This window comes from Eriocheir sinensis, chromosome 41 (genome assembly GCF_024679095.1).
Source record: "Eriocheir sinensis breed Jianghai 21 chromosome 41, ASM2467909v1, whole genome shotgun sequence".
Taxonomy (NCBI): Eukaryota; Metazoa; Arthropoda; class Malacostraca; order Decapoda; family Varunidae; genus Eriocheir; species Eriocheir sinensis.
Genome location: NC_066549.1, coordinates 2,283,676 through 2,310,955, shown reverse-complemented (window position 1 = coordinate 2,310,955; position 27,280 = coordinate 2,283,676). Strand labels below are relative to the sequence as shown.

Genomic DNA, 27,280 nt, shown 5'->3' with positions numbered 1-27,280 from the left:
AACCATAAACATTTCACACTTCATATCGACCCTTCCCGATGTTCGTACCTTCACCCCGACCGTCGGGTTAAGGGAGGTCCCACACACGCTTTCACCTGTCACCCCAACACACGGCCTTTCCTACCGCCGACCCTGCTGCACCCGCTTCACCAGATTATATTACATTGCACAATGCATTTTCCGGTTTGAGGCCCAGAACGACTGCAAAAAATATTAGTACGCAACGCCTTGAACAACTTGAATGTCGCTAATTGCTTGGGTACGACAGTTTTGCGGACGAAAAGAGAAATGCAATGTTATAAGTACGATGATGGAAAGTATTAACAATTGACGGTTTTAACAGTAACTTAACCCGGTAGCAGCGACGGGCCAAATTTGTGGTTTTACCGTGTACCAGCGACGGGGGCCAAATTTTTGCCATGATATAACTCCCCAAAAAAGATGATGCATAAAGTGATGACAAATGCGTTTATATATTATGAAATGGTTTGCGTGAGTGATGATTTTTTCTCATTTTTCTCGCTTAAAGGGACCTTTAAGAAACATAATCCCAGCAGCTACCGGGTCAGTTGCATGGGTACGACAGTATTGGGTCTGGAGAAATGCAATGACATGAGTACGATCTTCTGGTAACGCTTCCCTCCACCTACCTGTTGCCGCTGAGCCACCCCGCCATGCGACGCCGAGTCCTCCGCAACACAACGTCTCCGCACCTCACCGAAGGCCTCACTGCGTTGGCGTCACGGTGCCTGTCATCCGCCTTCCTTCGTGGGCCACGCGTCCTCCCCCTCTGATATTTTCTATTCACGATCTACCGTCTCGATCAGCCTCGGTCCCCACTCTATCCCTGCTATAAACGAGTGCCATAAACGGGTGCCCCTCTACCTGTCCCCAGTCCGGAGTCCCCGTTTTACCTCCTCCTCGTCCTCCTCTACCCTCCTCCCCTTCGTTCTCTCCCCCTTCATCCTCCTTACCCTCTTTTCTTATCCCTTCATCGCCCCTTAACCTACAATTTTCTCCCGATGATGTCTGAAGAGTCTCCAATTTGCATATTACCGAGTTCTTACAATGAATTCAGAGAAAATTGAAATCATAAAATTGAGAAGGCTTCGCCAGCGCGTCTCCTCGATAGCGGCCAGATCTCCTGGTTTGCCGGTTTTGTCGAGATTCTAAGACGCAGTTACTCCTTTAAGAAATTCACGTATAGATAGAAAGATAAATAGATAGATAGGTGGATAGACTGGTAGCGTGGTGCGGAGGTGTTCCCTTTGTGACATCTATATAAGCTGGGTCGCTTTCTTCCCCGAGAACTGAGACTTGTGGTTCTTGAGGCTATATTATTATTGTTTTAAAGCATGTAACGTGATGACAAAAAAATTACGAGTCTTTCTAGCTCTCTCTCCCTCTCTTCCCCTTCCTCACCCTCTCCCTCTCTCTCTCTCTACCCCTTCCTCACCCTCTCCCTCTCTCTCTCTTCATTATCTCCCTGTATCCCCTCCCATCCTCGTCACTTGCTTTATAATGAGGTTGCCGCCGCCCCATCCTTCCTTCTCTCCTCCTCTTCCTCCTCTCCTTGCTTCATCTCTTCCCTGCCTGACCTTGCATCTCAGTACCTTATCTTCTCTCACTCCCTTTTCCTCTTTTCTTGTATCATTTTCTCTCTTTTTCTCCAATTTTTCATTTTTTTCTTCCTTTTCCAAGTTATGTTTTTTTTTTTTATCCTCTCCCCTCGCCTTGCTTCACCTCTCTCTTCTTCTCTCTCCTTTATTCTCTTTTCCCGTATCTTTTCTCTCTCTCCTTCTTTCTCTCTTCCTCGTTTTCCACATATCGTTTATTTTTCTTCCTTCCTTTTCTACGTCCTCTTGTTTAGCCTGTCTCTTCGCTTGCATCTCAACTCCTCTTCTTCTTTCCCTTATTCTCTATTCCTGTATCTCTGTTTCTCTCTCCTTCTTTGCCTCTTTTTCCAGCTCTTTTCTTCCTTTCTTTTCTACATGGTCTTACTAATCCAGTCTCCTTGCTTCATCTCTCTCTTCTTCTCTCTCCTTTTCTCTATTCCTGTATCTCTTTTCTCTCTTCTCTTTGCCTCTTTTTTCCAGGTCTTTTTTTCCTTCCTTTTCTACGTGGTCTTGTTTATCCAGTATTCTTGCTTCATCTCTCTCTTCTTCTCTCTCCTTTTCTCTATTCCTGTATCTCTTTTCTCTCTCCTTCTTTGCCTCTTTTTCCAAGTCTTTTCTACCTTCATTTTCTACGTGGTCTTGTTTGTCCAGTCTTCTCGTCATTATAAAACCCGACCGTCTTTAGCTGTTCCCCGACCTCTGTCCTTCCGTCCGCTCACCCCTTTGCTTCACTCGAGTACCTCTTCGCACCTCCTGTTGTCTGCTCCGGGTCTCATCTGCCCGTTATTCTTATGTTCTTATTCCCTTCATTTCTCCAGCAAGTCTCAAGGCCGCCAGGGAGGGAAGGGAGAAAGAAGCAATCAGAGAGAGGGAGAGAGGTGGAAGGGAAGAGCAAAGAGGAGGAGAAGAAGGAGGAGGAAGAGCAAAAGGAGGAAGAAAGAGGCAAAAAAATAATCATTGTTAGTATAGAAAACGACGTGCAATTAGTGTTTGTTTGTTTTAGTTAGTTGTGGTGTTGTTGTTGTTGTTGTTGTTAGTGTTGGAGGTGGTAATTGGTAGCGTTATTGTGTTTTTTTAAGGTGTTGTGATTGAGCCTGTAATAGTAGTAGTAGTAGTAGTAGTAGTAGTAGTAGTAGTAGTAGTAGTAGTAGTAGTAGTAGTAGTGGTAGTGGTAGTGGTAGTAGTGGTAGTGGTAGTAGTGTTGGCGGTAGCGAGTGTTCTGAGCGCTAACCCTGACAGATATGATTTTCTCTATCCATGAACCGATTAGCGCCTATCAGTGAACCGATTAGCACTTAGAACACTTGCTACCACCAACAGTAGTAGTAGTAGTAGTAGTAGTAGTAGTAGTAGTAGTTGTTGTGGTGGTGATGGTAACAGCTCTTCACCTTCTTCAAACCAACATTAAAACCACAGAAACCACCATCACGGCCAATGCTATTACTTTTCCTAAACGCCTTCTTTATCATCCGCTTCTCGAAATACTAATGACTCGAACTCTTCACATCTCGACCAACATTTTTTTCTTGTTTCTTTCTTTTCCTTGAGCTGTTTCCCTTGCTGTACACACACACAAAAAAAAGATCTGCATGAACTCTCTCTCTCTCTCTCTCTCTCTCTCTCGCTCTCTCTCGCTCTCTCTCTCTCTCTCTCTCTCTCTCTCTCTCTCTCTCTCTCTCTCTCTCTCTCTCCACCCCTCCCCAACACACCACAAGCTTCACCACCATCACCACCAAGTTTTCACCATTCGTTCATCAACCTATTAGATTCTTTTTCACAGTAGTAAGTCAACTCCCCTGCCAGACTCGTGCCATCCCTCCCTATCAAGTGAGTTCAATTGAAGGTCGGGGAGATAGTCTTTTCAACAGCCTCCCTCCCTCCCTCCCCTAAGCTAGTTTTGTCTGGTCTTATATTACGTGGTTGTTGTTCAGTGGTCTGTGCTCTTATTGAAAAACTCGTACGTCGCTGGTTTCACTTCCTCGTTGAATATGCGTTGTCTACAAATAAAGTCTGCTGTCCAGTTCTCCTGCCATGGATGTCAGAATAGGGCTTTGACTGACTTTTCCTTCTTTTATCTTGGTGCAAGTGACAAAAGAGAGTAAAGTAATGTTATGCTTTTCATTTCTTCCTTGATTATGCGTTGTCACAAAAGTAAAGAAAGGCTGTTGTCCAGTTCTCTCGCCATGACTGTCGGAATAGGGCTTGACTTGTCTCTCGTACATCACAGTTTAAGGGACAAGACAGAGCACCCAAAGTAATGTCACGCGTTTCATTTCTTCCTTGATTATGCGTTGCCAAAAAAGAAAAGAAGGGATGCTGGCCACTCTTCTCTTGCTGTGGCTGTTAGAATGGGACTTGACTTTTCTCATTTGTATCATAGTATATACAAATAATACAGAACGAAATTGTACAGAACATGGTACAGTAATTATACGGGAGAACACAGAGTAAAGTATTCCGTCGTCTTCATCAACATCAGCCTTCCCTGTAATACGAGAAGGGTGAGGGAAGGGAGGAGGGTCGCGGGGAAAGCCACGCCATGTCCAGCATCCCGGAACTACTAACTAACAAGCATGACAGGACAATACCTTACATTATACGGTACATTAAAAATAGAAAAGAACAGAGTAAAGTATCCCATCGCCTGCAGGGCCAGCCAAGCATCCCGGAGCTACATTACTTAATATGGTACATTAAAAATACAAAACAACAGAGTAATGTATCCCATCGCCTGCACCAACATCACTCTCCCTAACTCGAGGAGGGCGAGGGAAGGAAGGAAGGAAGGGTCGCGGGGGAGGGAGGGCCAGCCACGCCGAGCATCCCAGCGTTAATAACAGGTGTCTGGGAGCCATTACCTGGCCGGCACTAGCTAAGAGCCTCTTAACACCTGTGATCAACAATTAGTATCACCAGCAACAAGGAAGAGGCTCAAGGTGACGCCCGAAGTGTCGAGTTAGCGGGAGGGGATTATCTTGTCAACGTTATTAGTTTTGTTATTCTTTAGATTTTTAGGAATTATACTGTTTTTTAGGGGGGGGGTTGTTTTTGTTTTTTTGTGTACGCTTTTAGTAACTCGTGATGTTATTTACTATACATTATCTAGCTTTTTAATCTTATTTTTGTTATTGTTATTTATGATAGTTTTTTTATGATTTCTGGTACTTGTTAATTATGGGGGATTCTTTTTTCATCTTACTCGATTTTGGTCATTCACGGTTTTTGTTATTTGTTATTCACGTTTTTTGTTATTCATGGTTTTTGTTATCCACGTTTTTTGTTATTCACGTTTTTTGTTATCCACGTTTTTTGTTATTCACGTTTTTTGTTATCCACGTTTTTTGTTATTCACGGTTTTTTTTAATTCACGTTTTTTGTTATTCACGTTTTTTGTTATTCACGTTTTTTGATATTCATGTTTTTTTGTTATTCACGGTTTTTGTTATTCACGGTTTTTGTTATTCACGGGTTTTATTATTCACGATTTTTGTTGTTTACGTTTTTTGTTATATGTTATCCATGTTTTTTGTTATTCACGGTTTTTGTTATTCATGGTTTTTGTTATTCACGGTTTTTGTTATTCATGGTTTTTGTTATTCACGTTTTTTTTATTCACGGTTTTTGTTATTCACGTTTTTTGTTATTCACGGTTTTTGTTATTCACGGTTTTGTTATTCACGGTTTTTGTTATCCACGGTTTTTGTTATTCACGGTTTTTGTTATTCATGGTTTTTGTTATTCATGGTTTTTGTTATTCACGGTTTTTGTTATTCATGGTTTTTGTTATTCACGTTTTTTTTTATTCACGTTTTTTGTTATTCACGGTTTTTGTTATTCACGGTTTTTGTTATTCACGGTTTTTGTTATTCACGGTTTTTGTTATTCACGGTTTTTGTTATCCACGTTTTTTGTTATTCACGGTTTTTGTTATTCACGTTTTTTGTTATTCACGGTTTTTGTTAATCACGGTTTTTGTTATCCACGTTTTTTGTTATTCACGGTTTTTGTTAATCACGGTTTTTGTTAATCACGGTTTTTGTTATCCACGTTTTTTGTTATTCACGGTTTTTGTTATCCACGTTTTTTGTTATTCACGGTTTTTGTTATCCACATTTTTTGTTATTCACGGTTTTTGTTATTCATGTTTTTTTGTTATTCATGTTTTTTTTTTGTTATTCATGTTTTTTTGTTATTCATGTTTTTTTGTTATTCATGTTTTTTTGTTATTCATGTTTTTTTGTTATTCATGTTTTTTCTGTTATCCATGATCTAAAATTTAATGTCAACTTTTACATTCACGAGTTTTGCGCCACGATTCCTTTTTACATTCCTGATATTTTGAGTGTCTTTATATTTACTGTTCACGAGTTTTGTTACTGACAGTATTAATTTCGAGTCACCATATTTCGTATTCAATTTTACTTGTCACGATCTTTATCATTCACAGTTTTTGTTCTCCCGATTTTTGTGAGTCTCGATTCTTTATATTAACGATTTTTTGTTTTACATTATATATATCTTTTTTTTTTTTTTACAGGAGACAGTTCAAGGAGTGAAAAAAAATAATAATGAAAAAAAAAAGCCCGCTACTTACTGCTCCCGAATAGAGTAAATAGGAGTGGCCAAAAAGAGAGGTCAATTTCGGGAGGAGAGGTGTCCTGATACCCTCCTCTTGAAATCGGTATCTATATTATATTTCTTAATCTAACCTTAACTAACCTAACCTATACCGGGTACTGAACACTGCAACAGCTCAGGAACGTGCAACCGAAGGAGCTACAACGTCAGGCATACTAGTACATAAGAAATACTAAGACTAGGGCAGAAGGGGCGATGGTTCAAGAATAGATAGTTGGGAGATACAACGCTAGACCTACCAATGCACAGAGAAAGCTAAGACTATGGACAGAGGGGGCGAAGGTTCAGGGATATTAAACAGTGGTAATGAAAGTGATAGATAAAATGGAGTTTGGGAAGAAAGTTTGAAGACTGAGGAAAGTATATAGAAGAGCAGGATAGACAGAGCAAACAGACTAGGAGGATTGAAGAATGGAGGGATAAAGCAGGATAGAGGAAGGAAAGTGAGAGAATAAAGATATGGAGCAGTGGAGAAGGATAAAGAGAGCAGACAGGATAGGATAGTGCATAGGATAGAGAGATAGAGGATAGACGGGCAGAGCAAGACAAAGGAAAGGAAATGAGAGGATAAAGGAAGATATGAAACAATGGAAATGGAAAAGGTGGAAGATAACCCGGAAAAAATAGATACATAGATACAAAAAGAGGCAAAAAAATAAACTTTCGTGTGAGAAAATTACGGTACAAGAAAAAAAGGGAGTAAAAGAAAATAAAAAAAAGAATAGAGCAGGATAGAGAAAGGAAAGGGGTTGGAACCAGGAAGATAACCCGGGAAAGAATGAGAGAGAGAGATAAATAGATAGATAGATAGATTTACATATAGATAAAGATGGATAAAGACAAATAGATAAACAGAAAGAAAGAAGCAAAAGATGAGCCTTCATGTGAAAAATTACGGTACAAGGAAAAGTGTCAAATCCTACAGCTTAACGTCACCTCGCAGAAGACACACGCCACGTCCAATACACGGCTTAAACATCCCTCCCGGAGACGGTGACGAGGGGAACAGACGAACTAACAAACTAACTGACTAGAGGCCTCAACAGCAGCACGGGTTGTCTTCTTTCTTCCCTTTTCTAGTGCTTCAAATCTTCGTCTGTCTTTTTTCTTGTCTCCCTCTGTCCTCTTCTATCAATCTATCCATCTATCCTACGCCCCATCTTATCTACTTGAACTCTGTATTCCTCCTCCTCTACTCCTCTTCACTCTTTCTTCCTCTATCTTGTTCTCTCCTCTTCTATCCATCTATTGCTCTATCCTATATACTCTATCTCGCTATTCTATTCATCTTTCCTTGATCTATCTTGTGCAGTTCTACTCTACTTCATCTCTATCCCTTCCCACTGCTCCGTATCTTGTTCTATCCTTTCTCTTGCCTTTCTTTATCCTGTTCTCTCCTCTTTTATCATCCATCTGTCTCCCTGTGTTCTATCCTAAATACTTGATCTCACTATCCTATCCCTCTATATACTTTCCTCTGTACTGCACTTTCCTTCCTCTATTCTGTTCTATCCCTCTATCTCTTTATTCCGTGTTCTATCCTATCTAGTCGACTTCTCTATTCTGTTGCTCTGGATATGTCTTCCTCTATTCTGGGAAAGCATCGACGCTATCCTCATTTCTTTTTCCACTACTCCATATCTTGCTATACCCTTTTGCTTGCCCTCCTCAAACCCCTTCTATCCCTCTATATCTCTATCTTGTGCTGTTTACTCGACCTCTCTATTCTGTTACTATATATATATTTTCTTCTCTCCTGGGAAAGCATCGATTCTCACTTACATACTTCCAGAGAGACTGAGTGAGCAAGCAAAAGTTAATGGAACATGTTATTACGAAGCACAATCTCGGAGGAAACATTAAGTGAAAGGAACAAAAGGAAAGTAGCAAATGGAGAGCACTCATTGGTGACTTTCATTCTGGTTATGCATATATGCCTCGGGCGCCGCTCTCGAGGTGAAGGGAGGGAGTGAACTTTCATGATGAGATTCTGTTCGCAGCTGTTTTAAGTTTCTCGTTGCTACAAATTAACTGAATGCGTGCGTGTGAATGCAGTCTACGAGTTTTGTTTTTCTTGGTTATTTTTTTGTTATTGAATGTCATATAAGACTTTTGTTACCGAGATATTATTATTTATGATTCAATATAATATAAGGCTTATGTTATTCATGCTATTGTTATTTACGAGTTAGACTACCTATGTTTTTTTTTTTTGTGTGTGTGTGAAAGCTTTCTTGATATTTTACGATAGTGTCAGCATGCAACTAAGAACCGGTTTGACGCTGGCTGCCGAGTGGTTCAAACAATCCAGCTTGATACTTTCTGATCCAAGGGGAGGAGTGACAAGAAAACAAAGAACAAATAAAGACAAAGCAAACGCAGACTCGGTGTAGAAAGAGACTAAAAACTGCTCCTGAGTCTTGAAAAAAGGTAATCGATCAGTGAATTCTTGGAGTGAAAAAGAAAACTATACCAACAAAGAGAGCGATGAGAAGTAAAATGATAGACTGACATTTTCTTTGCAATGTTTAAAGGGCGCATATGTTAGAAGCTCATTTTATATCAGCTATTGTGTTGACGTGAAGGGAAATAAAATAATGGAAGGAAAAATATTATCATTGTTATATTACTATTAGCATCATTTTAAGAAGAGGGGAGTGAAGGAGTAGGAAGATGAGGAGAAGGAAGAGGAAGAGGAGAAGGATGAACAGAAGAAAAGAAAAAAGAAGGGGAAGAGGAAGAGGAGAAGGAAGAACAGAAGAAAAGAAGAAAGAAGGAGAAGAAGAGGAGGAGGAGGAGGAGAAAGAGGAAGAGGAATAGGAGGAGGAAGAGGAGGAAGTGGAGCAGAAGGAGGAGCAGAAGGAGGACTATGAAGAAGAAAAAAAAAGAGGAGGAGCAGGAGCAGGAGGAGGAGGAGGAGGAGGAGGAGGAGGAGGAGGAGGAGGAGGGGAGGAGAAGAGGCAGGAAGAGGAAGGAGAAAAAAACATAGGCCTATTGAGATGACCAGACAGAAAAAACCGGAGAAGGAGAAAGAGGAAGCCGGGGTCGGGGAGGCCAAGAGGAGGAGGAGGAGGAGGAGGTGGATGAGGAGGAGATGGAGTAGGCCGTAAGGAGGGAGAGGGAGAGTAGTAGAAGGCCGGGAGAAAGTAGAAGCTCAGAGGTGAAGGAACTGAACTGAACTGAACTAAACGGGTATACTGGCTTCGACGAGACCAGGCGTAGCACTTTCTTCCCTCCGTAATAACTGGCCGAAGGAGTGACGCAACGGGCGAACCAATGCAATGCACGAACACACACACTAACGGGAAACAAGAGGCAAGACATAATACAAGATATGCAACCGAGTCAACTGAGACGTCAAAAAAAAAAAAATGACCACCAAAAATTGAAAACGGGGTGGTTTTGATGGACACAGAAAGACATGCCATTACCCACCACCACAATCACCACCACTATCACTACCACTACAACCACAACCACTACTACCACAGCTAAATCTCCTACTCCATGAAGATAAATGTCAGCAGTGATTGTTTTCCACCCGAGTAGTAACGTAAATGTCAATCCAAACGCTGGGCTCGATTCGGGGTCAGAAATTACAACTTTTTTGGCATTTTTCGTTAAACTAATTGTGTCGTTTTCAACTGAGCTTGGAGAGAGAAAAAGATAGATAGATAGAATGAAAAGGAGAGACAGACAGAGAGATAGACATACATTCTGTTACAACTCTCTCCAACTGAACCCTGAACTATGGGTATCTGAAGCGGCAGCGGCGGCGGCGGGGTGGCGGTGGGCAGGGCAGCGCCACGTTCAACTCGGGCATTAACGCGGCGGCGACCTCGAGTACCAGAAGTAGTACACGTGACAGGTTGATTCATTAATTAAAACCCGAACTAAACTAAACCTCTACGCTATACAACCCCACGTGGTACCATTCAGACCCTTCCCTACCCTCACATAAACACACACACACACACACAATACACTCACCCTACAACATTCCCCCACCAACACACAAACACACTTACTTTTCATCGGAGACGCTTCGAGCACTGGCCAGCGTCATCTGACTCTCCGCTTTGTTGGGGTTTACTCGCTCAGGCATTTTCACCAAACTCTCGTACTTCGGCTCATCTAGATTAAGCTCAGGCAAGGGTCAGCTCTCCACAGGGTCGCGTGAGGGAGGAGGAAGCGGCAGCCTTAACACACCGGGGAACACAGGGCGGAGGGAGGGTGTGTGTGAGTGGCGCGGAGAGGAGAGGCGAGACGCGTGCGTGTGTGTGAGCGTGTCGGGGGTGGAAGCGACACGTCCTCCTCCTCTCGATGTCGGCACACAACTAAGAAGTGCTTTGGGTGCCGACTGCCGAGTGGCCCCGTAATATACAGGTGAGCGGAGCATTGGTGGACGGTCCCCTCCCCTCCTCCCCCCCGTCACCTATCCATACCTCCCCTTCCCTCCCTCCCCTCCCCTTTCATCCCTCCCGTTTTCCCTGATTCCGTTCGCACTCCCTTCCACCCCGATTGCAGTGCTCGTCTTCAACGCTTCTACACATGCGCGAATCTGCTTCTTCTTCTCCTCCTCCTTCTTATGACCGTGTCAAATCGTGGTTTTCTTTCTTTGTTTGTTTGCTTGTTTTTTTTCTGTTGTTGTTTTTGTAAGTTTTGTTTTGTTTACAGAATTCATGATGTTGGATTGGCTGACTGACTGACTGACTGACTGACTTACTCTCTCTCTCTATCTATCTATCTATGTATCTATGTATATACGTATGTATGTATCTATCTATCTATCTATCTATCTCGGTCTGTCGGTCGGTTGGAGATTTGGTCGGATGGGGGGCAGATCTGTGTGTCTGTCTGTATGTTTATTTATCTGTCTGTCAAACTTGTGTATCGTACCTCTGTCTGTTTGTTTATTTGTTTGTTTGTTTGTGTGTGTGTGTGTGTCTATATATACACCTATCTATCCATCTATTTATGTATTTATCTATCTATCTATCTCTCATATACAAAACCAAACCCTCAAAAAGAATAGAAAAAAATCACCGGAAAAAAAATCAAGTAAAAACTAAATGCAGGAAACTCGTGTGTGTATGTGTGTGTGTGTGTGTGTGTGTGTGTGTGTGTGTGTGTGTGTGTGTGTGTGTGTGTGAGTCTGTACGTGTCACCTAAGGCGGAACTCGCTCCCCCGGCACCCTCCCATTGTTGGCTGTTTCCACGTCACCGCTGGACTCGCCTCGCGCCGGTGTGTGTCGGTGGCTCTTCCTGATACTGGCTGAGGCTGCTACCGATGACACAGCCCAGGTCATGATGCTCGGACGAGGGACGAGGAGTGTGTGAGTGCGTGGGTGTGTGTGTGGGTGTTGGGGTAGGGAGGTGAGTGAGTGAGTGAGTGAGTGAGTGAGTGTGTGTGTGTGTGTGTGTGTGTGTGTGTGTGTGTGTGTGTGTGTGTGTGTGTGTGTGTTAGATTGGGAAAGAGAGAGAGAGAGAGAGAGAGAGAGAGAGAGACAGACAGACAGACAGACAGACAGACAGACAGACAGACAGACAGACAGACAGACAGACAGACAGACAGACAGACAGACAGACAGACAGACAGACAGACAGACAGACAGACGAAACAGAGACAGTGAAAAAGGAAGAGAAGGAGAGGGAACAGAAGGGAGAAAGAGAGTGAGTAAGAAAGATTAAGGGGATTTACAAGGGCGACTTAGACGAAGTAATTATATCAAAAGCTTACGTCAAAACACGCAGCATTGAATGTACCGTAAGTTGGATAAATTCAAGTTCAAGAATTAAGGGAACTGACAAGAACTGGTTGACGGACAGCTTAAGGGACGAGTGGAACAGGTATGCAGTTGAGGCTAACATAACTGAAGACCTGAAATCGAGGTCTTGGGTATTTATGGACGAGAAGAGAATCAGGTGAATAGCCCATCCTCAGGAGCTGCCATGTGTAGACCTTTTGTAACCTTTTTTTTTTTTCTGTTTATCTAATATTCTCAGCTCTAATAAACCGCCAACTGTTATCATTATCTCGTTATTTAGTTATCTTTTTCTTCAGGAGCTGCCATGTGTAGGCCTTTTGTAACCATTTTTTTTTCTGTTTATCTAATATTCTCAGCTCCAATAAACCGTCAACTGTTATCATTATCACTTTCTTTATTTAGTTGTTTTATTCTGATCTCTTGTAGTATCTTTATTTCTTTTGTGTATCCTTGTGTATAAATATAAAGCATTCATACTACCCAAGTTATGCTGTCTTGCCCGTTTGGTCTTCACCCTTGAACCTTACAGAGATGAGAGGGCTTGAACGAGCACAAAGAGGAACACTTAAAAATCATCCTCGCGCCAGACAGACTACACTAACCACCTATAGAAGGGATCACTTAACTAAACCTCGACACTTTCCGGCTTACTAACATAACATAACATAATAGCTTCTTAACATAACATAACATAATAACTGCATAAATTCGATCCCAGTTTACTACCTCTCCTCCCCCATTCACGCAAAACATCCACCCACCCACCCATTCACTCACCCACACCCACACAGACACATTAACCCTCCACCCGTCCATCCACCTCCATACACATAGCACCCTCCCCCATCAATCCACACCCACTATAGTATACAGTCAGGCAGTACCGAAGCCGCTAATCACTAAGGGTACCGAGGAACCGTTAAGTGGTGTCAATCGGTTCGGTCATCAGTCAAGTGAGAGGAACGGGTGACCTGATTAGCGAGGAGAGGCTGCTGGATGTTACTTGTATGGTGCGGTTGAGGAGGAGGAGGAGGAGGAGCCGCGGGTGATGAACTGTACGCTAACCTGGTAACCTAGACGCCTGTGTGTGTGCCTCTCGCTTTGTGCTTTCTTTTCTCCTTTCTACAATCCATCCTGCAATTGTGTTTTTAATTCCTCGAGTGTGTTAGACTTTGAGGGTTTGTTTGGTAATGTGAGTGTTCGATATTTTCTATTCTGTCTCTGTCTCTCTGCGTCCGTCTGTCTGTCTGTTTGTCTCTATCTATTTCTTTTGCTCTATTGTATGAGGTTTTTTTAGGTTTAATCAGTGACATGGACGTCCTATACTATCTTCTCTGTCTCCCTCTGTGTCTGTGTCTGTCTGTTTCTGTCTCTTTCGCTGTGTCTGTATGTCTGTGTTTCTACCTTTCAGTCTATCTCTGTCTCTATGTGTCTCTGTCTGTCCCTTTCTGTCTCTGTGTCTGTCCATGTCTCAGTCTGTCTATGCCTGTGCTTCTGTCTGTCTGTGTCTGTCTCTGTCCCTGTCTCTATCTCTGTTTCTGTCTCTGTGCCTCTGTCTGTCTGTGTCTGTCTGTCTGTGTCTGTCTCTGTCCCTATCTCTGTTTCTGTCTCTGTGTCTCTGTCTATTTGTCTGTCTCTCTGTGTCTCTGCCTCTCTAGTTCTGTCTGTCTATCTGTCTCTGTTTGCGTTTTTGTCTGTCTGTTTCTGTGTGTCTGTCCCTTTATCTGCTTCTGCTTCTGCCTTTGTTTGTCTGTCTGTAACGGACTCAAGGAATTCTGGCACACAAGAGGAGCAGGTTTGGCCGCGGAGTTTCACCACCAAGTTCAAAGTTAATTTAAGTGACGCGAGGATACTGTGCACATACCCACACACACACAAAAAAAATAATATATATATTTAGTTTAAGATTACTCCGAAGAAGACTTTTCTTTAACGTAACGAGGCCAGGATTATTCAAGAGAAAGTCGCATTATTCTCCAAGTGTGTATAATGTTCACTTTAGACCGAACAGGAAATTCTCGGACGTCCCAGCCCTCGGATTACTTAGTTATTTTGAGGTTTATACACACCACCCATTATAATTTCTTTAGCGTGATGATTGTAATAATGTAAAACCGCACAAGTTATTTATTTTTGCTATAGCTGCGCGTGGCCTCAGAACTCATCTCTGACACATTAGACCTTGAGATCGTGGTGGGTGCAGACAATTTTTTTTTCTTCTATAAACTCAATTTTTGTATGTTATGTCAATGCTATTTCTAGGCATGGGTTACTGGGACACATTGCGCAGTGGATGTGATACTAAAGAAAGGATGAGGGCGATAAGGGCTAAATGAAGGAGGGCAAAGAAAGCTAAATCACGCAATGTACCTCTCTTTCTGTCTCCTATCGATATTTCCATGCTGACAGCTCTTCTGGACTTACTAACCCCATGCCACCACCCTTTACGCAACACACGGCTTTCTATATTCTTGCTCATCCTTATTCTATCTAAATCCCTGATGCAAAAGTTAACCAGCATCTTCATTCCTTCATCCCTCTCACTGGTAAATACTGGACCGGCTTTCCTTCGTCTGTACATCCCCCTCCCTATGACTTGAACTCCTCTCTGACCGAAATGGAGCCTTTCTTTTGGTCACTCGCTATGTTTACTTTTACTGGAGCAGCGCTTAGTGAGCCTTTTCGGTGTTTGTCTTTTTTGTTTGCCCTTGAGCTATTTCTGTTGTTGCAAAAAATAAGGAGGGCAAAGAAGGATAAATGGAGGGGAAAAAGAAGGGGAAAGAGAATTAAATAAAGGGAAAAGAAGGATAATTGAAGGGTAAAGAAGGCTAAGTGGAGAGCAAAGATGGATAAATGAGGGAAGAGGGAAAAAAGGGGCGGGTGAAGACGGGATGAGAGAGAGAGAGAGAGAGAGAGAGAGAGAGAGAGAGAGAGAGAGAGAGAGAGAGAAAGATACAAAGAGAGCGAGAGAAAGAGTGGGGCAGTGTGTCAGGCAGGGTCACACGGCTCTCGGAACGACCTAGAAAGTCATAGTTTCTCCCGCTATGACCTCCCTTAACCCAGCTTCTCAGGTGACGCTGCCAGGACCCGCCTTGCACGGCCCCCGAGGCTCCGAGGCGCCGAGGGGATGAGGGGGGAAGGTGGCGCTCACAGTGGTCCTCTCTTTGTGTGCCCGCTGCCCCCTGCCGCCTGACCCTGCTGCCGCCACTGACACCGCCGCTCGAGTTACATATACTACCACACCATACTTATTATACACTATACTACACTACACTACACTATACCATACACTTGATATATACTACTAACTATACCATGTTGTTGCCATTGTTAGTCTTGTTGTTCTGACTGTTGAAGCTATTACTATTGTTGTTACTACTACTACTACTGTTACTACTACTACTACTACTACTACTGCTACCACTGCTACTACTGTTACTACTCCTACTACCACTGCTACTACTACTACTACTACTACTACTACTACTACTACTACTACCACTGCTACTACTATTACTACTACTGCTACTTTTGGTGCTGCTACTACTACTACTACTACGATCATTGAGGATTATAATAGCAAGTCAATCTGTGTCTGTATATCTATCTATCTATCTATCTATTTATCTATCTATTTATCTACCTATCTATCTACCAACATATCTATATTACATCAAAGGCGGCAGCTCTGAGGCGAAAAAAAAAAAATCCACAGTGCTGCTTCCGTAAAGACGATAAATAAGCCGAAAAGGAGGTTATGATATTGATGAGGGAGGTAGGTGTCTCGATGCTCTCCTCTGGGAAGCGTTCAGGTCATGGCAAGATGGACACAGCCGTGGGAAGGGGCTCCAGTGTTCACCTCTCAGGGTCGTCACCAGAAGTTGGGTCCGACTTGGGGACATTTCTGGTCTCTCTCTCATCAGATGGGAACTCCGAGGCTGCTGCTTTTTTTTTTTTTTTTTTTCTACGCCTCCCGTATACGCCTCACCGGGAGTGGCTTACGCACGCTACGGCAAATGTCTGGCTGCCTATTCTACCGATGATAATACTACTACTATTGTTGCAAATGTCTGGTTGACTATTCTATTAATGATAATACTACTACTATTGTTGTTATTATTGTTATTATTATTATTATTATTATTATTATTATTATTATTATTATTATTATTATTATTATTATTATTATTATTATTATTATTATTATTATCATTATTATTATCATTATTATCATTATTATTATTATTATTATTATTATTATTATTATTATTATTATTATTATTATTATTATTATTATTATTATTATTATTATTATTATTATCATCGTTAAGGAGAAAGTCTGCCGGGGATTAAAATTGCATCTCTGGTCATGAATAATTTATACGTATGTTGTATATATTAATGTCACTATTCTTGTTATTGCTGTTCTTGGAATTCTCATTACATTAACGTGCAATATTCGCCATCTCATTATCTTTATGTATAGAACGCTTGGAGTTAAATAATTAATAACAATAATTACAGCACACATCCACGCCAACACGGAGCTCCATCTTGCTGTAATTAGCGCGCTCGACTCACGACCGAGAGATCCCGAGTTCGATTTCCGGGAAGAGTGAAGACGGACGAGGCGGAGTCCTGTCACCCGAGCCCCCCTCCCGCCCGGCAGTACACGATGACACACACACACACACACACACACACACACACACACATAATGATAATATTTGGTGTATTTTTTTTCTCTAATATACACACGCGCGCCTGAGTGCCGGCAACGTAGCGATCATTAGTTCATGTTTCCCGTAATTCGTACTCAACACATAACTAAGTGCTTTTAAAGACCCGGGAGCCTGCTGGCGTTCATCCTATACACTTCCCAAGCGGAGCCTCGTTTCAGTGGTAGTAGGTTGTGCGTTACTAAGCTCCAATGTACTGTAGTCCATGGTGTAGTAAGCATGTAGAGTTTACTTTACAAATTGCACACACTGAAACACTATCCCTATTAGCACTCTTATCAGGCGAATCTTTGCTCTGGTACACTGGGGTAATGTACAGAAGTGAACTATTGTAAAAATATGCCACTGTATTTTATTTTGGCAATATCTCATTTTATTACATTAGCTGAAATTTTTGGAGGACTAATTTTTTTACTGATAAAAGTAGTAATTGGAAAGGTACACGTATTGAAACTGGCTAACAAAGTCTACGATCGAAAAAGTCTGGATGTCAAATATTTGTTTAACATAAATGTGTTGTAAGTTGTATTTTGCTTAAAAACAATTTGCAATCTTGTTTTCATTATCGAGCAACGCTGAAAACAGAAAGAAAGAAAGGATAATGAAGCAATGAAAGAAGGGACGAAAAATACAGAATACAGAAGGAAGCAAGGAAGGAAAGAGAAAACGGAAATAGAAAAATAAAAATAAAAAATTAAATAAGAGAAAGACAGGACGCTTTATCTGGTAATGATTCAAATATTTATCCGTCGCAACAAGTCAAGGAGTTAAATATATAATTGCTGTGTGTGTGCGTGTGTGTGTGTGTGTGTGTGTGTGTGTGTGTGTGTGTGTGTGTGTGTGTGTGTGTGTGTATGTATGACTGTGTGAGCGCGCATGTGAATTACGTATACATTGTGAAACCTTTGATGTATATACCATTCGCCCAATCGTGACAAGCATGGCAACAATGACGCACACATGGGGATGGATGGAAATACCTGCCTTGTTTGACCGCCCATTCAGTCTATAGAGTCGTGTGGCGGAAGGGAAGTTTGATCTGTGGGCAGAGGACGCAGAGGACAGCACAGAGGGAAGGTGACTCTACCGCTGCACGCCTCCCTCACTCCCTAACTGGTGGCCGCGTCTGAATGAAATAAAGGAGAAGAGTTGGAGGCATGCGATACAGCTGCGCGTGGCCTTGGTGCTCATCTCCATTACGCATTACCCCGGGGCACAAACGTTTGATTAAATATGCATGTTGGCCACACTCTCCAGTGGTATACTTAACTCCTGGACTTCTTGCGACGGATAAATATTTGAATTACCAGATAAAGCGTCTTGTCTTTCTCTTCTACTTTTTTTTCTATTTCAGTTATGTTTTTCCTTCCTTGCTTCCTTCTGAATTCTGTAGTTTTCGTCCCTTCTTTCATATCGGGGAAAGATGGAGAGTTGGGACCCCTTCATTCATCCGGTCTCTGCAAGGGGGTCGAAGGGAAGGGGGGAGGAGGGTGGGGTTGATGACGTTAGTAAGTTTGTAATGCGATAGCCATACAAAGACTTCGACTATACAAGAAAAAATGCATCTAACTCCCTTGCCATGAGACTGGTATGTTCCGTGACTTGGCAGCAAAAATGAAACTAAGAAAAAAGAAGAAAAATATTGGGAAACTGAATACCTGACTAACTGGATAAATGAATGAACTGATGCATGAATTAGTTGATAATGAACGGGAGAAGAGGGGGAAAACGAGAGAGGAGAGGAGAAATCAAGAAGGAACAAGAGAATGAAAGCAAAAAGGGAAAAAATGAATTAGAGTTGTTACTGAATGAAGACCCGAATAAAAAGATACAGCATGAAAAATATACTAACAAACAAACGAATGTATAAATCAACGACGAATAAATGACTAAGTGAGGCGTAAGTGAAAGAAAATAATAAGAAACACGGAAAGCAAAACAATAACAGACTCTCCACAGCAACCACAAGATAATAAGAAAACCAGAAAGATAAAGATAAGCCAATAAACGAACAAATGAATCAAACGCAGAAGACAAAGCAGTAGATAACAGCTTCTCCACGGTAGCCACAGGAACACTAACAAACCAAGAAGGACGCACCACTGACTGCTACCCGATAAATCACTTCAATGACACCCGACGTATAAATATTCCAGGCAAACGAGCGAGAGTCGGGGACCAAGTTAGGCGAGGCCGCAGCTGTCTGGTGAGGCTCGCGCGCTGCATGCAAGAAGAGCCTCTGAATGTGTGGGCCAATGGGGCAACCTTGAGTGTGTGCTGAACAGTTAATTAAACGCACCTCCCTCACCAAGAGAGATATGCTGAAGGGTATAGGGGGCATGAAGGGAAACAGGGAGAAAATATAGGGATGAAAGAGCGAGGTAAAGAGACAATGTTAATTAAAAAATATATATAAAGAAGGTAGAAAAGGGTTGATAGAAATTGATGGAAAGATGAAACTTGAAAGGAAGGAAAAAGAGAAATAGGAAAAGGGTGAGGAAAAAGACAGTAGGGGAGAAAGAAGAAAAAAGAAAGAAAAATAGAAAGGAAGAAAAAAACGGATAAAAAAGAAAAAAAGCCCGATAGTAAACGAAGAAAGGAGTTAAAATAGATGGAAAGGAGAATAAAGAAAGAAAGAAAAGAAAGAGGAGGTTGATAGTAAAGGGCGAAAGCAATTAAAAAAGAAAAGCAGAAAAAAAGAAAGAAATGAAAGAAATAAGAAGACAAGAATACTAGAAAACTAACTGCATGACTGAATAAATGAGGTAATTTACAACGAATGCTTTCTTCTTTACATCTTTCAAATAGGCGTCTGCATCGGACATCTCTCATCACTGTGAAAAGATATAAGTTTACCGTCACTCATCAGTCCTCCCTCTATGCTCAAGAATGAGGGCTAAATAATTCCGCTACAATCGCTAATATTGTGATACGTAAAAGAGCACCAGCAGTCCCGTAGACTAAGATGTTGGTAATCGACAGAAAATAACTTACTATGAGTCACACTTTACAATGAACTTATCTTGCAAAAGTCGGCAAATTTTTCACCTTGTCTCTTAACGCTATACTAATTATCAAAATCTAGAAAGGCCGATCTAATTTAACAACATTCATCTACTAATTAAAACTTTCTCTATTTTGGAGCAAAGGTATATAGTTTATTATTGTTATTATTATTATTTCTTTGAACAAACGTACAGACACGAGAATGTCGGCCCAAGGAGTTAGTTTGGCCGATCCCTGAATGTGTGTGTGTGTGTGTGTGTGTGTGTGTGTGTGTGTGTAAGCGTGGAAGTGTGTGCGTGGACGTCGCTATCGGTGTGCAGTCCGGTGTGCAGCGTCGGTTTCGAAGTCCAGATATGTGTGTGTGTGTGTGTGTGTGTGTGTGTGTGTGTGTGTGTGTGTGTGTGTGTGTGTGTGTGTGTGTGTGTGTAAGTCTGCGCGCGTGTCGGTATGGGTGGGCATAGGTCCTGACAGGGTGCGCATCCTCGGCTCCGAAATCCAGGATGCCTCCTCTCGTGATCCGGGACGCGGCTAGCCAGGTTTCCCAACGGTGCGTCCGGGATCAGAAAACGGGAGGATGTGGTCATCAGGAAACCTACGTCTCCAAGAAGAATAACTGCCGGACGTGACTGTTTGCGCGACCCTTGCGTCACGGTAGGGGTGAAAAGGGGCACGAAGAGGAGAGTACAGTGCGTCATGAGCTGCCCGCGGAGGTGTAGAGGTTGGGGCGTGTCTGGTTAGGGCATGTCTGAGCAGGGAGGGAGGCTGTTATACTATACAGAGAGAGTGTGGGAAGGTTTTATGAGCGTGTGTCTGTTTAACTGGGTCGTAAAGGGTTATTACAGGGACAAATGGAGAGTATAGTGCTTCATGTGCTACCCCGTGGAGGTTTGTAGGTTAGGACATGTCTGAGCGAGGAGGGAGGCTGCTATACTATACAGAGAGAGTATGGGAAGGTTTAATGAGTGTGTGTCTGTTTAACTGAGTCGTAAAGGGTTATTACAGGGACAAATGGAGAGTACAGTGCGTCATGTGCTGCCCCGTGGAAGTATGTATAGGTTAGGGTGTGTCTGGTTGAGAAGGGAAGCTGCTATACTATAAGGAGAGATTACGGGAAGGTTTAAAGAGCGAGTATGTCTTATGTGGATAGTAAAGGCTTATTACAGGGACAAAGGGAGCTGCCCATGGAGGTGTGAAGGCTGAGGTGTGTCTGGTTGAGAAGGGAAGCTGCTAAACTATACAGAGAGAGCACGGGAAGGTTTTAAAAGTGTGTATGTCTTAAGTGGCTGGTGAAGGCTTATTACAGGGACAAAAGGAGAGTACACTGCGTCATGTTAAGGTTCGTAAAGCTGTTGTGATTTCATGGATGGTGGTTTGACGGTCCTGGGGTCTGACAAGGTTTCTGCGCCGTGAACAAGGTAAGACCACTCATGAGAACCCGACTTGTCCTGTCTTAGAGAACAGTCGTAGCGAGAGTGTGCAGTGTTTGGGAATACGAATCCTGGTAAGCAAAAGAAGTAACTGTATGTATAGAGAGAGCACGGGGAGGTTACGTCTTCTGAGGTGGGTGGAAATGGCATGTTACAGGGACAAAGGTTAACGATGAGAAGTAGGAAGAGGAGGGGATGGAGGAGGAGGAAAAGTAGAATAAGAGGAAAAGAAGAAAAATAAAAACAAAACTAATGATACGAAGAAGAAGAAAGAGGAGGGTGAAGAAGAAGAGGAAGAAGTACGAGGAAGAGGAGGTGGTGGAGGAGAATGAGGAGGAAAAGTAGAATAAGAGGAAAAGAAGAAAAATAATACGATGAAAGAAGAGGGACAAGGGAAAGAGGAAGAGGCACGAAGAAGAGGAGGAGGGAAAGGAGGAAAAGGAAGAGGAGGAAAGAAAAGAGAATGAGAAAAATGAAACGTAGGAAGGAAAAGAAGAGAAGGAGGAAAAGGAAAGGAAGGAGGAAGAAGTAAAAAAGGAAGAAAAGGAAGAGAAGGAAGGAAAAAAATAAAGGAGGAGGAGGAGGAGGAGGAGGAGGAGGACAAGTAGAATTAAACAAAGTACGAGAACATGAACCAAAACAAGAAGGAAAAGAAGAACAAGAACAACAACAAAAAAACGAACAATGAAAACCGTAAAAGGACATCCTCATCTTCATCAACAACAACAACAACAACAACACGACAACCAAAGCCACGAAAATCGATTCAAGTAACAACAACAACAACAACAACAACCAACGATTACTATAACTTGACAACAAACACCAACAACGAAGCCAACACACACACACACACACACACACACACAGGCCAGGGGAAGCGGATGAGCCAGAAATGTCAGCAGCGAGCGAGCGAGCGGTGTTGGAGGTGCTGCTGCCTACGGACAAGAAAATTTCCTAATGGTCTCTTTTGTTTTAAGGACAGGCAGGCTTCCCCCTCCCTCCTCCCCTCTTCCCTCTCCTCTTCACCTAGCGGGCGGAGGGTGAGAGAGTGAGGGGGAGAAAGGGGGGGAAGGGAGATCGAGAAAGAGTGCTGGGAAGACGTCGGAACGGGGAGAAGGGAGGCTGGAAAGGAACGGGGTTTTCCGACGTGTGTGTGTGTGTGTGTGTGTGTGTGTGTATCCTATCCGGCCTAACCCTATCCGGCTCTAACACTATCCCGCTTAGCCCTATCCAGCGTAACCCTATCCAGCGTAACCCTGTCCCGCTAAAGTCTATCCCGGCCCCAGCCCTTTGTGACTAAGTAGCTATTCACGCCACACACCTGTCAGTGCTTCTTCTGGTCCTCCCTAACATCTGCCGAAGCGACGTAACCTGCCGGACCGATCGCAGACACCGGGCATACCTCCTTCCTCTTCTTGCCATCCATCATCTTCCTCTCCTGCGACTATGACGTAAGAGATCTTCCAGGGATATTTGCGGGATTTTTTTTTTTATCTTTTAGTTTTTTTTTTTTTTTTTTTTTTTTTTGCCGCCTCCCTTTCAGTACAAATATAGGCCTTCTCTCGGTGTTCTTTATTATCTAACACCATTCACCTATGTCACTAATGCCTTCACACCTAGCCTATGTAGTACCTCTTCCTCTTCCTCCTCCTCCTCCTCCTCCTCTTCCTCCTCTTCCTCCTCCTCCTCTTCCTCTTCCTCTTCACCCTCCTCCTCCTCCATCTCTGTCCTATAAGTTGCGTTCACGTTTGACCTTCCTTTATCCTTCCCTCTCCTACCCCTTTTCCTTGTCCTGCTCCTTCCCTCCCTCCCAGCCAATCATATATTTTCTTCCTCCCTCCTCCTCCTTCCCTGTTCTCAGTTGCATTCACGTTTATCCTTCCTTAACCCTTCTCTCTTCTATCTCTTTTTCCAGTCCTGTAGTTCCTTCTCGTCAGCCTCTCCTCCACCAGCGTCACTACCTCCATCACACCTAACCTGTTATATGTTTTCTTCCTCCTTCCTCCTCCTTCCTTGCTCTCAGTTGCATTCACGTTTTCCCTTCCTTTACTCTTCTCTCTTCTACCTCTTTTCCATGTCCTGGCTCTTCATCCTGTCCACTCTTTCCTCACTATCGTAATAACACCATCCACATTTCTCTTTACTTTCTTCACACCGAGCCTTTCCTACCTTTTCTCCCTCGTCCTTCTTTCCTTGTCCTCAGTTGCATTCACGTTTGCCCTGCCCTAACCCTTCTCTTTCCTACCTGTTCCCTGTTCTGGTTCTTCATCCTGTCGACTCTTTCCTCACTATCGTCAGAACACCATCCACATATGTCTTTACTTCCTTCACACCGAGGCTATCCCATCTCTTCTCTCTCGTCCTTCTTTCCTTGTCCTCGGTTGTATTCACGTTTGCCCTGCCCTAACCCTTCCCTCCTCTCCTACCTGTTCCCTGTTCTGCTCTTTCCTTCTTTCCTATTACCCTCCTGTCCTCACTCAATCAGATTCACGCTTGCCCGATCTTCCTCCTATCCCCTTCCTTCATTCCTTCCGTCCTGCCCTGAGTTATCGTGGGAGTTCGTCACTAGTCGACTGAAGCATTTTTTCACTCGAATATCACTTGATTAATTAACACAAAGAAGAGGAACGGGCATTAATTCCGGCCAAGTCAAAAGTGATCCATACTACCTCACACGACAATCTGGTTCCTCAAAAGTACAAGTTTGAGATACTAATGAGAAGACTAGAATTTGGATTAAACTTTTTTGGGGAGAACATTTACGCTATTTTGATATATCTTGAATCTTCCACAGTGTAGTAGGTAAAATCTTAGTTATGTGATATTAAAAGGGATAAACTGCCAAAGTAATAGCCAAGGGCAAACCTCTTTATAGGGTTAAGATTATTTCCTAAGTTCGGCCGCGTGGAAATCCTTGACCAACATGTAGCAAAGAGACGCCCCTTCACGACCACACAACAGTCTCACACACGCACATGTGGTCTCCATCGCGGTGGCGGCCCTCCGCGGCATCGCCATTACCAGTCCATCACGGGCGCCACACGGGCAGGGTGGCACCGCGGCACCGGCCTTGACACCTGATCCGTATGTTGTGGGTGCCTCGACCGCGGCGCCATTCATCGGGAAGCCATTCCCCGGCGGTTGGCTTGTAGCACCCTTCAAGACTCAGGACCAGCACCCATTCTCGCCAACATTTCTGGGCATACACCCACACAAAATGGTAAGGCTTTCGTAGAGGGTTTGGGTGTTTTTATGGGTAGTTTTATGAGCTTCCCGATAGTTTGACAAGGCTCCTGCAGCAAGAATGTGAAGAAAAATTCATGAGGACCCGAATAACCTCCTCTGTGACCTTTGGAAATTGCTGTGAGAGCCGAAAGCGTCTGAAAAAACGGGTCCAGTGTAGTGTTGATGACCGTACAGCTGTTGAGCACGAGGGAAAGCCATCAACTGAATACTATCTACGTAGTCTTGCCTTAAACGATAAGTATGAGCACCGAGGCCCCGCGCAGATATCCTTTGCCTTTTTGTCATGCGCGTCACGGCCGGTCTCCCGCGGGTAACAGCCACGCGATACCCAGCAACGTACCTAACCCCGAAAACCTGACACCTTTGCCATGGGGCGGGGAAGACGGGGAAGGAGAGGAAGAGGATGAGGAGGCCTGTTACCCTTCAAGATGAGGAGAGGCAGACCTGTGGAGATGGATGAAGGCCAGCCAGTCCTTTTCCACACTCGATAGTAACGTATTTGTATCAGTCTACACCCAATGCGTTCCCCGATACATTAATACATGCAATTAGAAGGTGCTTGAGTGCATCCCTTGACACCAGAGACAAGCTACACACCAAGGATGGACGACTTTGAAAAATAAATAGAAAAGAATGTTAAGGAGACCCACTTTCCCGAAACCGCTTCATTAGTCAGGCCAGAGAGGATTATGTTTCCGTCCGGGGTTAGCCTTGCTTCATCACGCTCCCTAATTGTTAACATCAGAGCCCCGCCGCGGGCCACAGAGTCAGAGTATAGAACAGCGCCGGTCTAACGCTATCACTAACACCAACACCTCAGGAGTCAAAAGCATTTAAAGTGTATGTTATATATAAAACTTATGTTATTCACATATGGCCTGAGCTCGTGCTGGACTCAATGGCCGCCAGTGCCTTCCCCGAAAGAGCTTGGGAGTTGTACATTAACGGATCTTTAGGTTTGGGCGGAATCTCACATCCCATCACATACGCCCAAGAGGCGGGACACAGAGAGAAGAGAGAGAGAGAGAGAGAGAGAGAGAGAGAGAGAGAGAGAGAGAGAGAGAGAGAGAGAGAGAGAGAGAGAGAGAGAGAGAGAGAGAGAGAGAGAGAGAGAGAGAGAGAGAGAGAGAGAGAGAGAGAGAGAGAGAGAGAGAGATTATGAGTCAACAACAGGAAGCTACAAAGTTTGCCATTATGTCCCTGGGCCGCGTGAGTTGCTGGTACGTAATGGTGGGAGCCGAGGATGGGAGGAAGAAATTATAGTAATCTGCTTCCCTCCCGGACTTGAGGCACGGAACTGTAAGGGTAAGAAGCCTTCCCCATGCCTTAGGGTAACTGTCCTTCCGTGACACAGCAGCTTAGGCAACCTATCAAAACACCTTCAATTAGAGTCACTGAATGCCCCAAGGTTGAAGCACTTAGGTGTTTAGAGACGCACAGGAGGTTTACTGGAAATGTTATCAATTATTTATAAGTTTATTGGTATGCCCAACTAAATATATATCTTCTTCAGAGAAACGACAATAACGTGGTGGAAAGCCTCGATATGAATAGAGTAGCGGGATACGAACCCGGGCCCAGTATAGAAGTCGGGGGCAGCATACCAACAGAGCCACTGACGAGCGAGAGCGTCACCGTGCCGGAGACCACCTCTGCGGCCTTTAACCTGACACCCCAGCACCACACTGTGAGCTTGAAAGGGTCAACTTATTATTATGATGAGTTATTTCTTTTCTAATATGAGTTAATTTTTCTGGTTATTTTTCATGAGATGGTTTTCTATGCTATGATTTTTTTCTGAGAAGCATAATACGTACGATCTTTGTAACATATCCTAAACTTTCATGTCTGGCTTTGATGCAGTTGTAAGTCAGCATAAAATTACTAGTACCGGTGAACCCTACACTATGGACCGGAAACTCACCCCAGCCCTGTCATTAAGCCGCGAATTTTGGAAAATCAACCGCTTTGGTGCGAATCGCCACAACACCCTTATTTCCGGGACTACAGAAATGTTTTTGGTATCAATCGACGGCAAACTGAAAGGGCTATATATTGTAAAAAGCGACCAGGCTCAAAAACCGACTCGAAAGGATAATAAATCGAATAAATTCTCAAAAAAACACTGAAAAAAAACTATTTTTGAGTTCCCAACCTTGAAACCCACTCATTTTTTGAGAATTTAAAAAAAAATATTTAACAAATACTTTAGCAAGCAAGAAAGAAAGAGACATATATGATTGATCGGTAAACAGATAAAAAAAAAAACAGCTAAACGAGTCCAAGCATACCAATACGACACAAAACAAACACATTACAAAACTTTACTGTTCCTCGCCACTCTCCCAAGGTTACTCACCTACAGAAGTCTTCCTCCTGCTCAAGATCCACCGGTATCCCGAGAGACCCGTAGCCGAAGACTCGTGTTACTCGGCGCGGCAATCCTCCCTTCATGGCCTTCGTCTGCGTACTGGAAAAGATTAAGGGCCACTTTCACACTTCGCCATGATGGGTAAGAAAGTCTCCAAACTAATACCAAAGACTTCGAAAATTCCTTGTGTAGTGTTTCGGTGGTCAGGTTTAAGTTAAGAAAGTTGACGAAACCGTATGGGAAATCCCTTGTGTATCTGTTGTCGCATTGAAAGCCTAAGCATTAAGGAGTGCGGGAGAATGAATAGTCAAGTTCGGGCGATTACAAAGCCACCGAATTGGACTGTGAAATTGGCTCTAAGGAAGGATCCATACCCTCAAACCTCTCGGGGCTTACTTCACACACATATGATAGAGGTTTTGTAACATAAAAGTTGTGTTACTACGTATAGCCGGGGATAGTTTTA

The 27,280-nt window shown here is 43.2% G+C and overlaps 1 protein-coding gene across 3 annotated transcripts in view; it reads right to left on the bottom strand.

The window, feature by feature from the left end:
- The window catches only part of LOC127009499 (neprilysin-2-like), a 127,243-nt gene extending 100,331 nt beyond the window's left edge, over positions 1-26,912 (bottom strand). Inside the window, exon 1 of one of the 3 annotated variants that reach the window (XM_050882608.1) lies at positions 26,803-26,912. In XM_050882608.1, the coding sequence (XP_050738565.1) occupies positions 26,803-26,897 (95 nt within the window). In that variant the 5' untranslated portion in view covers positions 26,898-26,912. Of the gene's footprint in view, positions 1-650; positions 946-10,282; positions 10,621-26,802 lie in introns of those variants that run through there. The other 2 variants (XM_050882609.1, XM_050882610.1) reach the window with 2 other exon arrangements.
- Positions 26,913-27,280: the final 368 nt, after the last annotated feature.